The 14,803-nt window shown below is 43.7% G+C and overlaps 1 protein-coding gene across 6 annotated transcripts in view; it reads left to right on the top strand.

Moving 5' to 3' along the window:
- RPIA (ribose 5-phosphate isomerase A) overlaps positions 1 to 14,803 on the top strand; it is an 82,500-nt gene that overhangs the window by 27,317 nt on the left and 40,380 nt on the right. For all 6 annotated transcript variants that reach the window (XM_030191037.1, XM_030191034.1, XM_030191032.1 and 3 more), the window contains exons 7-8: positions 9,612 to 9,680; positions 14,508 to 14,649. In XM_030191037.1, coding sequence (XP_030046897.1) covers positions 9,612 to 9,680; positions 14,508 to 14,649 — 211 coding nt within the window. The remainder of the gene's footprint in view (positions 1 to 9,611; positions 9,681 to 14,507; positions 14,650 to 14,803) is intronic.

Below are 14,803 nucleotides of genomic sequence, written 5' to 3'. Positions count from 1 at the left end.
CTGTTAGACCCAAAAGAACATGTTTCGAAAAACGGAAAAAGGATCCAAATGAAGAAAATAAGAAGCAACATAACCACTGTCAAGTTAGATGCAAAGATTGATAAAGAAGGCTAAAAGAGAATATGAAGAGAATCTTGTTACAGGAGCAAAAATGCATAATAACTTTTTTGGGTACATCAGAAGCAGGGAATCTGTAGGACCGTTAGATCATCAAGGAGCAAAAGGGGTACTCAGGGAGGACAAGGCCATAGTGGAGAGACTGAATGAATTCTTTGCTTCATTCTTTACTGAAGAAGATGTAAGACATCTGTCTGTACTAGAAATGGTTTTCAAGGGTGACGATGTGGAAGAACTGAAAAATATCGATGAATCTGGAAGATGTACTGAGCCAAATCGACAAATTAAAGGACAAATCAAGATCAAGTATGATTATGTAGTTTCACATCATACCTTATGCTATGAGTTTATCTTGGGAAAACAGGATGGACCGTACAGGTCTTTATCTGCGATCATCTACTATTTTACTATGTAAATCACCTGGACCGGGTGTTTTCAGGACTGTCACATGGTCCATGAGAGAGTATGATATTGAGATACACATAGGGGAAGTCACTGCTTGCCCTGGGATTGGTAGCTTGGAATGTTGCTATTGTTTGGGTTTCTGTAAGGTACTTGTGACCTGGATTGGTCACTTTTGGAAGCAAGATACTGGGCTGGATGGACCAGTGGTCTGACCCAGTATGGCTACTCTTATATTTTTCTTATGACTTGCGCAACCTATCCAGACCTCATCTGGAATTGCTGCTTTCATATTAGCTGCATTATCAGTCACATAGATGAGACTAGTTCTGTTGAGATCATAGCCTGCCAAAACACTTGAAACAAATCGACGAATGTTCTCACCAGTTGATCAGTGGTCTTCCTCATTTCCAAAATTCTTGAACATGTATAAATTTTCATCAAGGTGAGCGCCTCTTTCAAATTGTTTTTAAGGAGAGGTGTTTGGTGTCATGTTTCTGAATCAAGGTATGCACAGGGACATAATTTGCTCCCCATCCCCTCCCATTTATTTCCAATCCATCCCCTTCCATTCCTGTGGTAGAAGTGATTTTGTCCCCAGGTTTCCCTGTCCCCTTGCACACCTCTACTCTACAACTTTAACCTTATCTTTCAGATTCTGTCTTTTTTCCTATTTCATTTTTTCATGTATTTCTCCATCTCAGCCTCCTTTTAGCCTAATTCTGTTAATTTCTAGCCCTTTGTTTTCATTTGTTACTTCTTCCTCTAACCCACATTTTTTTTTCCTTGCTTCTTATACTCTGCCTTCCTCTTTCCTACAATTTATCTGCCCAAACTTTCATTCCCCCATGTCTGATTCACTTCATCTCGCGATCCCCATTTACCCTTCTTCCACTTTCCAGCTTCCCATTTTCCTGTCTCTCTCCTCAAGTCTGATTTCCTTCACCCAGTGCTTCATGCCCCTTGTCTGTACTCCTGCCCTTTCATGCCCCATCTCCACCTTGTGACAATGCCTTTAAAGCCATGCCACAACAGAGAATAAACTGCTCCTGCAGCATGTGCTTCTAATTCAGAACACATGTGTGGGTCACAGGCAGTGGTGTGCTGGTAAATTTTTAACAGGCTCTCTCCCCGGTCCACCTCTGCGCCCCCCCCCCCCCCCCCCCCCCCCCCCAAAATTGCAGAGTTGGCTATACCCGGGGAGAGAGCCTGGGGAGGGAAATTTATTACTCTGTCCGGGAAAAAAAAATTTTAAATGTTCCCAAGTTCCAATCTAATTCATGTTTAATGTGGGATAAAATGCCATAAATAAGTAAATACATAGAAACTCTGAACGTTGAGCACCTGATTCTCATAACATGATGTCTGTTTTAGAAGCCCTTTACCAGGAGAATAAAAAAAATCTCTGCACCAATAACAGGGTAGGGTGTCCCTATAACCAGCCCCTCCAAATGACACACTGATTACGATTTATAACAAACTAGTAAAAAAGGCCTGTTTCTGACACAAATGAAACGAGCACTAGCAAGGTTTTCCTCGGAGTGTGTATGTTTGAGAGAGAGAGTGTGTGTGTCAGAGGGAGAATGAGAGAGACAGACTGTGTGTGTGTGAGACTGTGTGTGTGTGTGTGTGTGACAGAGAGAGAGTGTGAGAGGGAGTGTGTGAGAGACAGTGAGTGAGTGTGAGCCCCCCCCCCCCCCAGCGCATCAAACCCCCTCGCCACCCGCAGCTGCCAGTGGTAACGCTGTCCGGCTGCTGCTGCTTCTCCTGTTGAGCAGCAGTGGCCGCTACAAAAAGGAAAAAAGCGATAAATGTTTTTAAACCCAGGACAAATCATTCGCAAATGCCAGAGTCTTAAAATGCAGTCTCTGCAGCCGCTCCTTTTCTCGCCTCCATGTCACTGCCCCTGGAGGAAGACCCCGGAGGCACGCAGTGACGTGAAAGGCGAGAGGAGGAGCAGCACTGACCCTCCTCCTTCTGCATCTTCTTTAAAATGGCTGCCGAGACTTACAAGGGCGGCCTTGCAAGACATAAGTACATAAGTAATGCCATACTGGGAAAAGACCAAGGGTCCATCGAGCCCAGCATCCTGTCCACGACAGCGGCCAATCCAGGCCAAGGGCACCTGGCAAGCTTCCCAAACGACTTCAGCAAAAGTCTCGGCAGCCATTTTTAAAGAGCGATGCAGCTGCAGGAGGGTCAGCGCCAGCAGCGGGCAGGAAAGACTGGGGATCTTTCCTGCCCTGAAGAATCCACTAGACCAGGGGTAGGCAACTCCGGTCCTTGAGAGCCGTAGGCAGGTCAGGTTTTCAGTATTTCCACAATGAATATGCAGGAGATAGATTTGCATACCATGGAGGCAGTGCTTGCAAATCTATCTCCTGCATATTCATTGTGGATATCCTGAAGACCGGAGTTGCCTACCCCTGCACTAGACCACCAGGGTGGCTGCCTTCAGATATGCACTGGGACCCTGCAGCTCGAAGGGGAGGAGAGGCAAACCAGCTCGCCATGACAGAACAACCAGCTCGCAAAATGCTAAAAAATTTAATAACCCGGTATGAGCCGGCTCCAGCACACCAATGGTCACAGGGACAGGAGGTGGTGGTGCAGCAGTTCAGCATTTTTTGCAGTTATCTGCAGCCTCCCCCCCCCCCCCCCTTCCAAGGCAGGACATGCTGCTGCTGCTGCTACTGCTGCTGCTTTCCACTGGCTTCTCCCCATTCTGTATTGTGGTACTGCTGATGCTGCTGTAGACCCACTAGAAGGGCTAGTCATGGCAGTAACGGTGCTCTAGTTAAGGGAGGAACAGCTGGCTGTGTCATTCTGGGTGGTTGAAAGGAGGGGAAAATGGACCCTGAGAGGCAGACTCTCTGCTGTTGTTGACAGCAAATAGACCATTAACCACTGGTGTTTTTCTTAAAACTAGTGATTCCAAAAATGGATCAGGACCCCAAATGGGGGTCACTTCAGTGTGTGTGTGTGGGGGGGGGGGGGGTGTCTCAGAAACACAGATGCTTCTGCTTGCTCTGGACTTACATCTAGTAGTGGCAGTCAACATGGAGCTTGTGAACTAGTAATTTTCACAGGACCAGCACCTTTGGACTTCCTGTTAGACTGGAAACCCACACAGTGTACTGAAGTGTGTGAGTGCACACCGATACCTGGGTCATGTGCTGACTGCTGATACTGTTGCTGCTGTCACCACTAGCGCTGGCTGCTGCTGCCTTCATGCGTTGGATAAGTAGGGGACAGGGGAGGAATTAGATGAAATATGAGGGGAGTGAAGGGAAGCACTATATTAGAAGTCTATGACTACTTAGATCTCAGCAGTGAGTCAGTTTTTACTTTAGTCAGGTATGTTTAATATGTTAATTACACTTGTATCATAATATACCAAGTTTAGCTATGGTTACTTATTCTTTGCTAGCATGTAAACTGGACTACTGTCACTCACTTTTATTAGGAAACAAACATGAAAAGGTTACAGGTATTGCAAAACATATTAGTCTGTTTTTTTCTGTGGTGGTAAACAATTTGATCATATTCTATTTTGCACAGACTAATTTCGCTGACTAGATGTGTGGTCTAGATCTCTGTTTTTTTAAATGTGTACACAGAGGTTCACAGTTATGACTTGAATGGGTTAGCAGATATTAATGAATTTTTTTTTGGTCTATCCAGCAAGAATTCTGGCTGCAATTTATTTAATGTCTGAGATGTGTAGGGTGTTTAGATTTTTGGTCCTGTATTATGGGGTGTGTCTCACGTGGTTTAATTTTGCTATCATTTCTGTCTCTTGTTCAGAAAACGATGAAACACTTGGTTAATGAGACTTATGCCTAGTAAGGTTAATGGTATATAATCGGTGAACTTTAAGTCTTCTATTACATAAGAGGTATTAAAAAGATTTTGTGTTTCGTTGTTTTATATATATTTTTGGTTGATTTTTGTTTGATTTGTAGTATTTGAACCTGCTATGAGTGGGAAAGTGTGGGGTACAAGTGTAACAAAATAAAAAAAAATATTTTTCTTTAATATTCTCCCTATTATCAGCATTAAAACATATCACATTAGTAAATAGAAATGCAGCTCTAGAAGGGAAGGTAGGTTGGCACTCTGAGCTGGAGGTTTCTAAGGGCCGCAGTTCAGATAGCACTGTTATAGGTTCTACTTGGTCATTGATAGCAGGCTTTCACTGTGCAGTCAAGGACATTGTTTCTGCTGTTTTTCTGTATTCAGGTCTATGATGCACCACTTTATGAAGGAATCTACTCAAGAGTTTTGAAATATGGTTTTAATAATGTAGTTCTTCCTTCCACCTTCCATTTAGAAGAAAATATATAATTTTACACAGTCCTCAGTGATTCTGTGCAACATTTATGACCCACCACTGGTGAAAAGATTACCTTTTGAAGGGTGGGGGTGGGGCAAGAAGTGTAGGAGAAAGGATTAGTGAGCCAATACATTACTCATTCTCCCTCTGCTCTGTGAACAGCAGTAACACATTACAGCACTAGAAGGAGAGTAGGGTTCTACTTCACACAGCATCTTCCCAGCAGACCTGACTTGTTTCAGAGAGAATAGGAGGCAGAGAAAAGTGTATAGTCTTTTTAAAGAGCAGATGCTCTCTGTGTACTTCTGGGATCTCTATCCAAAACAAATAGAAAGTCTGGCAATCGGTGACAGTGTAAATTTAACTTTACAATATATGCAAAGTTCACTTTTTTACTTTTTTATATTCAAAATTCACTCTTTCACTTTTTTAAAAGATGATAGGGAAAGGACTTCAGACACCGGTAGTAAAAATATTCAGTTTTCAAAATTGCATCTCATTGCATTTCCAGTCTCATTTTGAATTAGGGGTTTTCAGGACCGATGAACAAGATTGTCAAATCAGGGGTTGTTAGGACCGATGAATGAGACTGGAACCACGTTGAGGTGCAATTTTGAAAAATTGAATATTTGCACTACTGGTGTCGGTCCTTTCCCCTATCTATATAAATAAATCCCACCTCGGACATTCTGAAGCTCACTGCAAGGCAGTGAAGCACTGAACTCCTGTAGTCTTCTTAGGCTAGGCTATCAGGACCACTCACCCTAACTCATAGACCCGCCCTCAGCCAAGCCCCCAGCCACGCCCCATCTGGACATAAAACGCTACCTCAACGTTCTGAAGACAACCTGCTGAAAGTCATCCCTAAACAGTTCGTAACTTCATGGTGGTGAAGCCTTCAAAATCACCATCTCTATGCCCCGCCCTCGCGTCTAACGTCATGACGTCGAGGGCAGAACACAGAGAGTGAAGGGACTGCAACCCCCTCCAACAAACAACGAACCAGGCAGGGGGAGGCACGTGTTTCCCTACTCCTCCCCCTGACTACAAATTGCTACACACCCTCCATTGCCCCAGGTAAAAATATCGACGCTACATCACGAAGCCCCGCCCCCTACCTCTTCCCTCCTCCACACATCATCCGACCCCTCCCCCCCAATCCACCGCCTCCCCACCCGCGACGGCAGCCAGTACATAAACACAACAAGAAAACAAACAACTCATACAACGCACCTCCGTTGAGAACCATCTCAGATTGCCAGGTCCCTGCAGCCGCTCAGCCTCTCTCCTTACGTCACTGCCCCTGGAGAAAACCCCGGATAAGCGCAGCCATCGACGTCAGAGGGGAGAGGAGGAGCGGCTGCACAGACGACCAATGTGAGATAACTAAAACAAGTTCCCTAACACTCAAAAAAACTAGCGCTTGATGATGCAGCAAAGGTGTCAAAGGTATGTCCTCAAGAACAAGACGCTGAGACCGCCTGTCTGCCTGATCTCCTTTTGATGAAACTCGGGATTTCTACAAAAAGGTAAAAATGCAGCCTGAACACTGACATCTCAAAACAATACACTTAATTCATCTCGAGGGCACCATACGTCTTTATTTTTACTGTTAGCAACTGCACGAAAATGTCGTCCTCACACCATCATTAATCTGCCTTCTGGCACGAGCCACCAATTAAAAAAAACCACTAAACAGTAGCTACGATCGGGCTAGGAGAGAGGCAGGTCTTTTTCATTGTTGTTGCTGCTGCTTTTCAACACTCAAGCGACGCAGACAGGCTCGGTGATGGTGTCAGCAGACAGGCTGTCCCGAGACCACAGATACGATCAACAGCAGCACACATCACAGAAGGCAGGTCAGAGACGTTTCTCACAAGGAGTTGACGATGGGCTGCACCTCAGTAACATCACATGTGGCACACAGAACAAGTACAAGGAGAGTGGCAGACTCCCTCAAATACTCCCCCCTCTCACAGCTGCCTCTCACTGCATCTCTAGCATCCAAACTAACCTCTCTCACACTCTCTCTAGAACACACACACACACAAGGGACAGGGAGGAGATGAGAGGGGAGGAAAAAAACTACCACGTACACACACTCTCTCTCTCTTAACTGGCTATAACTGAGAAATGGCTTAAATGGTTGTGTTCTGCTATGCAACATTTTGCTGCTGTCTTCCCATTTTGACCCTAGCCTTGCACACTCTCTTTCACAAAAACACACACAGACACACATACATATACACACTCTCACTCTCTCACTTAAATCACTCTCACAGTCTCTCTTTCACACAGACACACACACACTTTCACTGTCTCTCTCTTCAACACACTCACTCTCACACACACATACACTTTCTCTGACTCTGTCTCTCACACACACATATACACATTCTCACTACACTTGAGAAATAAAAAAAAACAAAACGTTGTATTCAGACACACACACACAAGGACACGGAAGAGATGAGAGGGGAGGAAAAAAAACACCACATGCACACACTCTCTCTCACTCTTAACTGCCTATAAGGAGCAACTGACCCTCCACTGTCACAGGGACTACTAGCCTCTCTCTCTCTCTCTCTCTCTCTCTCTCTCTCTCTCTCTCTCTCTCTCTCTCTCTCTCTCTCTCTCTCTCTCTCTCTCTCTCTCTCTCTCTCTCTCTCTCTCTCTCTCTCTCTCTCTCTCTCTCTCTCTCTCACACAGGACACGGAGGGGATGGAAGATAAAAAAAAAAGAATCATTGGGTATGGAGGGGACAGCAGGGGAGATAAGGTAACAACTGGCTCAAATGATTGTGCTCTGCTATGCAAAATTTTGCTGCTGTCTCTTCATTTTGACACTAGCCTTGGACATTCTCTTGCACACAGACACGCGCACACACACATATATAGACACACGCACACACTTTCTCTGTCTCATACATACAAAGACAAACATACATGTACACACTCTCACTCTCTTTCTTAACTCACTCTCAGTCACACACACTTTCACTGTCTCTCTCTCTTCCACACACTCACTCTCACACACACACGGCTGGAGTGGGGGCAGGGGAGAGAGGAGAATCGCTGGGTGGCTACAGGGGGGGTAGGGGACAGAGGAGAATCGCTGGGTGCCTGGAAGGGGAGCAGGGGAGATAACAATCGCTGGGGGGCAGGGGACACAGGAGACAGTCTCACTCTCTCTCACACACTCACACATTCATTCTGTCTCACTCTCTCTCACACACACACAGTCACTGTCAAACATACACACTCCGAGGAAAACCTTGCTAGAGCCCGTTTCATTTCTGTCAGAAACGGGCCTTTTTTACTAGTTATATATAAAAAAGTGAAAAAGTAAACTTTGAATATATTGTAATGTTGATTTTACACTGTCACTAATAGCCAGACCTATTTGTTTTGAGCGGTTGTTTACACGGTCTAGGCAGCATCTTTGTTCTGATTGAGTATCTTTATCCAAAACCCCATATTCTGTTTTTCATATTGAAGCAAACCCTTTTCTGCTTTTTTTTTTTCTTGTTTTGCTACTATGATTTCAGTTATGATTCTAGTAGCTTATGTTGAAAACATGGTGTAGGCAGGTTGAGGTGACATTGGTTGGGTAGAATTAGAATCGTGAGCATTCTACCTATATGTGCTGAATTGAGTAATGGGCAATTTTTATGTTTCTGGAGGCCACAGTTGCAGCAGCCTCTCCATTTATTTATAGAAAACACATTTAAAATCCACAGGAAGTGTCCAGACATGTATCATTTTCAGAAGTTTGATTAGTAACACTTTTTCTCCATTTTAGCAAGCTGAGCATTATTTTATTTGTATCATTTTAAATCTTACAACCAAGTAAATACTTGTACAGAAAAGGATCAGTATCAGCCAAAATCAAAATAATAGGAAAAACCTTTCTTATACATCACAGAAAATATGATAGTTACCCTCAAGTCCACATAATATAGATCCAAGATTATAAGGTGGAACTACTATACAAGAAAAAAAGTTATACCAAAGTAAACCTGACATAATACAGAATGCCTAAATTAGAATACAGAGCAAAACAGATATCACTTAACCCCCACTACCCTTTTAGCTGTGAGAAAATCAGTGAGATGGGAAGATTCAAAAACACATACTCAGCAGATTGATATTGAACTACACATTTGCAAGGATAACACAAATAAAAAGTAGCACCAATCTGGAGTACTCCTGGGTTTAAGAGTAGAAACTGATGTCTCTTCTGAGTATCTCTTGATACATTTGGAAAAACTTAATTTCAAGTTTTTCCAGCTGAGCATTTTATTTGTGAATCAAAACAAATTTTCTTTTGACTCCCAGATTGACTGTGTTGAGCAGTTTTCTGCACAAACTTAATTTAGTGCTTTGACTGTAAGAGTTGTTTCTAGTATTTTACAGTATTGCCAAGAAAATCTAAATATGATGATCTTGTTTTGTGTACTATTCTTTTTCTGGTGTAGAAACAGGTATGTTTGTTAATACCAGGGTTGCATATTGTTTTCGCTCCGGAGGGTGCCCTTCCCTTCTTCTAATGCTTCTGCTAGTTTGAGTAATTCTTGGAATGTGCTGTCCTGCACCGCCTCTGGTAATGCTGTCACACAGCCTGCAGAAGCGTACAGATTATTTATTTATTGCATTTGTACCCCACATTTTCCCACCTATTTGCAGGCTCAATGTGGCTAGTGATTTGTATTCTGCCTTTGAGTTGTTTTTTAATTTTCTCTCTCTCTCTCTCTTAGAGGATGCTTGACCCAAGAGAAGATTGTTGCTGGCTGTGCCAAATCTTTTATTGTCATTGCTGACTATAGGTATGAAGTTCCTCCCCAAGACTGGCCCTAAACCTGATGATAGTTAAACCTTCTGGCAGTTCAAAGCAGACCTGGTGATCCTATGATCTGTTCTCTCATTAAATCTTTGTTTTGTTTTTTTCTGACAAGCACGTTAATTTCAGAGCGTGATCTGGAAATGCCCATATAGGGAGTAATTTTATAATTTTGTGCGTGTTTTTCATACAAAAAATGGTTGCTATGCATGTATACTTTGCATGTAATTTTATAAATATAAGTGTTTAAGGTCATGCCTACTTTCTTCATGATCTACATGTAGAAGTTTATAAGGGTGATGTTGGTCAGAGTTGCAATATAGACACCTATTTTTACAAAATGTATACGTTCATGCACACATTTACACTTTTTTGACGAGCAGGGGTAAATTTGTGCAGTAAAATTTGTGTTACTAGGGTCTCATTAAATGAGTTTCTCTTATAAAGGCATGTAGGCACTTAAGTTGACTACATGAAATAGACCCTTTCTGTTCATTTCACATAAGCACCTTGTTATGAATTTATCCCATAAAATGCAGAATTTCCTACCATGATGTGAAATAAGACTTATTGGGTGATTATTTTAGATCTTTTATGGATCTGACTATTTAGATTATGTAAGTATTAAGAGGTTCAGTGACTTGTTACAAATTATGCTTGCAGGGCCGGTCTTCGGCAGGGGAGACAGGGGCGGTCGCACAGGGCCCCGCGCTCCTAGGGGCCCCTCATCTCTGGTATGTCTGTCTTGGAACACCTCCCTGCTGCGCACCTTAATGTGCATCTACATTTCAGTAGAGAGCTTCAGGCAGCGGCAGCGATTTTCATATCCCGTCAGCTGCCGAGCCCAGAGCCTCCTCGCTGCTGCGTCCCGCCCACTTTTGATCTCACTTCCTGCTTCCCCAAGGGCGGGATGCAGCAGCGAGGAGGCTCTGTGCTTGGCTGCTGACGGGATATGAAAATCGCTGGGACAGACAAGGGTCCATCGAGCCCAGCACCCTGTCACCAACAGCGGCCAAAAGAACAAGCAATTTGTCCCACCCATCCTAGAAATACTGTATTATTCCCTCATCCATTCAATAACATTCTATGGCTTATGGTGGCGGGAGCAGGTGGGCAGGGATGGAGGACTCACTGAACTGGTCTGCACAGGGCCACACAATTGCTAAGATCGGCTCTGTATGCTTCACACAGTGTATATATGCTTCCTCTGGATCTCTTATCCTTTCTGTATGTGTGCAGACCTAAATATCATCTTTGGATCATTTTTATGGTGGTTTTGTACAAGGAACCACATCTGGTGCCACCTTTGGAAGTTGCAGGACATATACCAATCCTCAGCTTTCTTGCATTTATTTACCCGTGTATTTATCTGTTTGTAGGTTACTACTAACTTACCATGTTTAAGCAGAGGGGCATACAAATCAGTTTAAAATCACCAGAAAGTAAACCTATTGCATGTCTTTGTAGTTTAAGTATCCTTGTGAGAAGGTCTAATTCAGTGGCTTACCAGTACTGCTTGGAATTGCCAACTGAACAGTCCCTGGTTTGATTCTACTGTCAGCTAAGAATGCTGTAGAGGATAACATTCACAGCTCTCTGCTGGTTGGAGGGAGTCATGGTTGTTGCTCAAGAGTAACGTGGAGGGGCATAATCGAACGAAAACGTCTATCTCCATGGGCGTTTATCTCCAAGAACGGGTCCGTGAAGGGGCGGACTGAACCGTATTTTCGCAAAAAATAGACGTCCATGTTTTATTCGACAATTTGTGAGCTGGGCGTTTTTGTTTTTCAGCGATAATGGAAAATGAAAGCGCCCAGCTCAAAAACGAATAAATCCAAGGCATTTGTTCGTGGGAGGGGCCAGGATTCGTAGTGCACTGGTCCCCCTCACATGCCAGGACACCAACCGGGCACCCTAGGGGGCACTTTTACAAAAAAAAGAAAAAAGGTAAAAGAGCTCCCAGGTGCATAGCACCCTTCCCTTGTGTGTTGAGCCCCCCAAATCCCCCTTAAAACCCACTGCCCACAAGTCTACACCATTACTATAGCCCTAAAGGGTGAAGGGGGCACCTACATGTGGGTACAGTGGGTTTGGGGGGGTTGGACGACTAAGCATTAAACAGCACAATTGTAACAGGTAGGGGGGGATGGGCCTGCGTCCACCTGCCTGAAGTCCACTGCACCCCCTAACAACTGCTCCAGGGACCTGCATACTGCCAGGGAGGTGGGTATGACATTTGAGGGTGAAAATAAAAAGTTGTGAAACATCATTTTTTGTGGTGGGAGGGGGTTAGTGACCACTGGGGGAGTCAGGGGAGGTCATCCCCGATTCCCTCTGGTGGTAATCTGGTCATTTAGGGCACTTTTTGGGGCCTTATTCGTGAAAAAACAGGGTCCAGGAAAAGTGCCCTAAATTCTAGCTACAAACGCATACTTTTTTTCCATTATCGGCGAAAGGCGCCCATCTCTGTTCGGGTGATAACCATGCCCCAGTCCCGCCTTCACCACGCCTCCGACATGCCCCCGTCAACTTTGTACGCTTCCGCGATGGAGTGCAGTTGAAAACGTCCAAGTTCGGCTTTCGATTATACCATGTTATTCGTTTTTGTGACATAAACATCCATCTCCTGATTTAGGTCAGAACTTGGGCGTTTTTCTCGTTCGATTATAAGCAGGATAGTAACATAGTAGCTGACGGCAGAAAAAGACCTGCACGGTCCATCTAGTCTGCCCAACAAGATAAACTCATATGTGCTACTTCTTGTATCCTTACCTTGATTTGTATCTGCCATTTTCAGGACACAGACCGTAGAAGTCTTGCCCAGAACTAGCCCCACCACCCAAACACCAGCCCCGCCTCCCAATCTCGGCTAAGCTTCTGAGGATCCGTTCCTTCTGAACAGGATTCCTTTATGTTTATCCCACGAATGCTTGAATTCCGCTACCGTTTTCATCTCTACCACCTCCCGCGGGAGGGCATTCCAAATATTTACCACTCTCTCCATGAAAAAATACTTCCTGACATTTTTCTTGAGTCTGCCACCCTTCACTCTCATATCATGTCCTCTCGTTCTACCGCCCTCCCATCTCCGGAAAAGGTTCGTTTGCGGATTAATACCTTTCAAATATTTGAACATCTGTATCATATCACCCCTGTTTCTCCTTTCCTCCAGGGTATACATGTTCAGGTCCGCAAGTCTCTCCTCATACGTCTTGTAACGCAAATCCCATACCATTCTCGTAGCTTTTCTTTGCACCGCTTCCATTTTTTTTACATCCTTAGTAAGGTACAGCCTCCGGAACTGAACACAATACTCCAGGTGGGGCCTCACCAACGACTTATACAGGGGCATCAACAACTCTTTTCTTCTGCTGGTCACACCTCTCTCTATACAGCCTAGTGACATCCTAGTGAATGGATTCAGGGACCAGAAGGAGATGTGATGCAGAATTGCAGCCTAGGACAGTCACTGCAGTGCCCGGGCACAGCACATGAAGTGAAGATATAAAATAGGGAAAAATAACCCCTCGGATCATTGCAAAAGATCCCAGCCTTGGTTACAATTGAGCTGGAGGCCAATGAAAGAGAGAGTGTATGGGGGGAAAAACGTTTTAACAATTGTGGATGAAGAAATGGATTAGAAAAATTTCTGAGTCTGCAGTCTTGTGATAGCCCAGGGACCCCCCCCCCCCCCCCCCCCCCCGGCCAGTCTTGCATTTAGATAGTGCTCTGGATCATGAGCTGACCATTGTCCAAAGTGTGTTACCTAAATACCATTGACAATCAGCAATGATTTTATGTTTTGCAGCAGAGCAGCCTTCCATTATTAAAAATATGTATTTTCAAATATATTTAACAAGCATTGACTTGAACAGAAATAGGAGTAATACAATTTACAGTGCAACCAGCTGCTGTTAAGTTAGGAATTACTCCATTACTAGACCATCAAACCAAAAAAAAAAAGTGTAAAAGGGAGTGGGGAGATCAAAGAAAACTCTGAGAGCTAGGTGAACCCTTATAGAAAAGAATGCCACACATCCTTGCAATATATCCAGCTGCAAACTATGCCAAAACATTTCGCAGGTCCCCACGGTCATTCACAAAGGAAAAATAATCAACATTAAGGAATCTTTTACGTGCACATCTTCCAATGTGGTATATATCATTCAGTGTAAAAAATGCAATGAAGGCTGCTACATTGGAGAAACCAGTCAGATGCTAAAGGAGAGATTTAATTTGCATAGACACCATATGAAAAATGCCAGTACCAATAAAGATGTCATGCCTGTGGGCCGCACTTTACAAAACCAGAACACTGTACCAGTGATTTCATGGTAAGAATCCTGAAAGGGAACTTTAAAACAATACAGGCACATAAGACCTTTGAAGTCACAATGATTAAATATTTTGACACCCACCAGACAGGACTTAAAGATCTGGGTTTTCTAGCCCATTATAAACCATAAAATTGTACTGCTTTGTCACCCTCCTGTCTCCATGCATATCTCCCTGTCCCTCTTCCTGTCTCTCACCTATCCACCCCCATCCTGTTAGACTGTCACTGGAATGCTTTGATGTTTCACTTATATATACTGTCATCTACCAACATTTGCTTATTTCCGATCTGACGAAGAAGGGCAACCTTCGAAAGCTAATCAAGAAATGTATTAAGTTATGTCCAATAAAAAAGGTATCATCTTATTTTCTTTTCCATGTTTTATTTTGTTTTATTTCTATTGATTACCTGGAAATAGTTGGTTATGATTGTGTTTGCTGTGGCTAAGCAGCCTTTTCTTTTCAATTGCCACCACAGGAAGGATTCTTTGAGTCTGGGGGAACAATGGAAGAAGGGCATTCCCATAGAAGTTGTTCCAATGGCATACGTTCCAGTGGCCAAAAGATTAGCCAGCAGGTTTGGGGGAGTTGCTGAGCTCAGAATGGCAGTTAGTAAAGCTGTAAGTACCAAGTGTATATTGGCTGAGTACATCAATATCATGCTTAAAGATGGGAAATTCAGTAACCTACAGGTTCCCATATTTTTTTTTATGATTCTTATTCCTCATGAGTGGTAGAATGCTTTAAAACTTTACAGTAATTGTACTTTGTTTT

Source organism: Microcaecilia unicolor, chromosome 2 (assembly GCF_901765095.1).
Source record: "Microcaecilia unicolor chromosome 2, aMicUni1.1, whole genome shotgun sequence".
Classification (NCBI taxonomy): Eukaryota; Metazoa; Chordata; class Amphibia; order Gymnophiona; family Siphonopidae; genus Microcaecilia; species Microcaecilia unicolor.
Note: the sequence above shows the minus strand (reverse complement) of the source record. Positions and strands in the feature narration are given on the sequence as shown.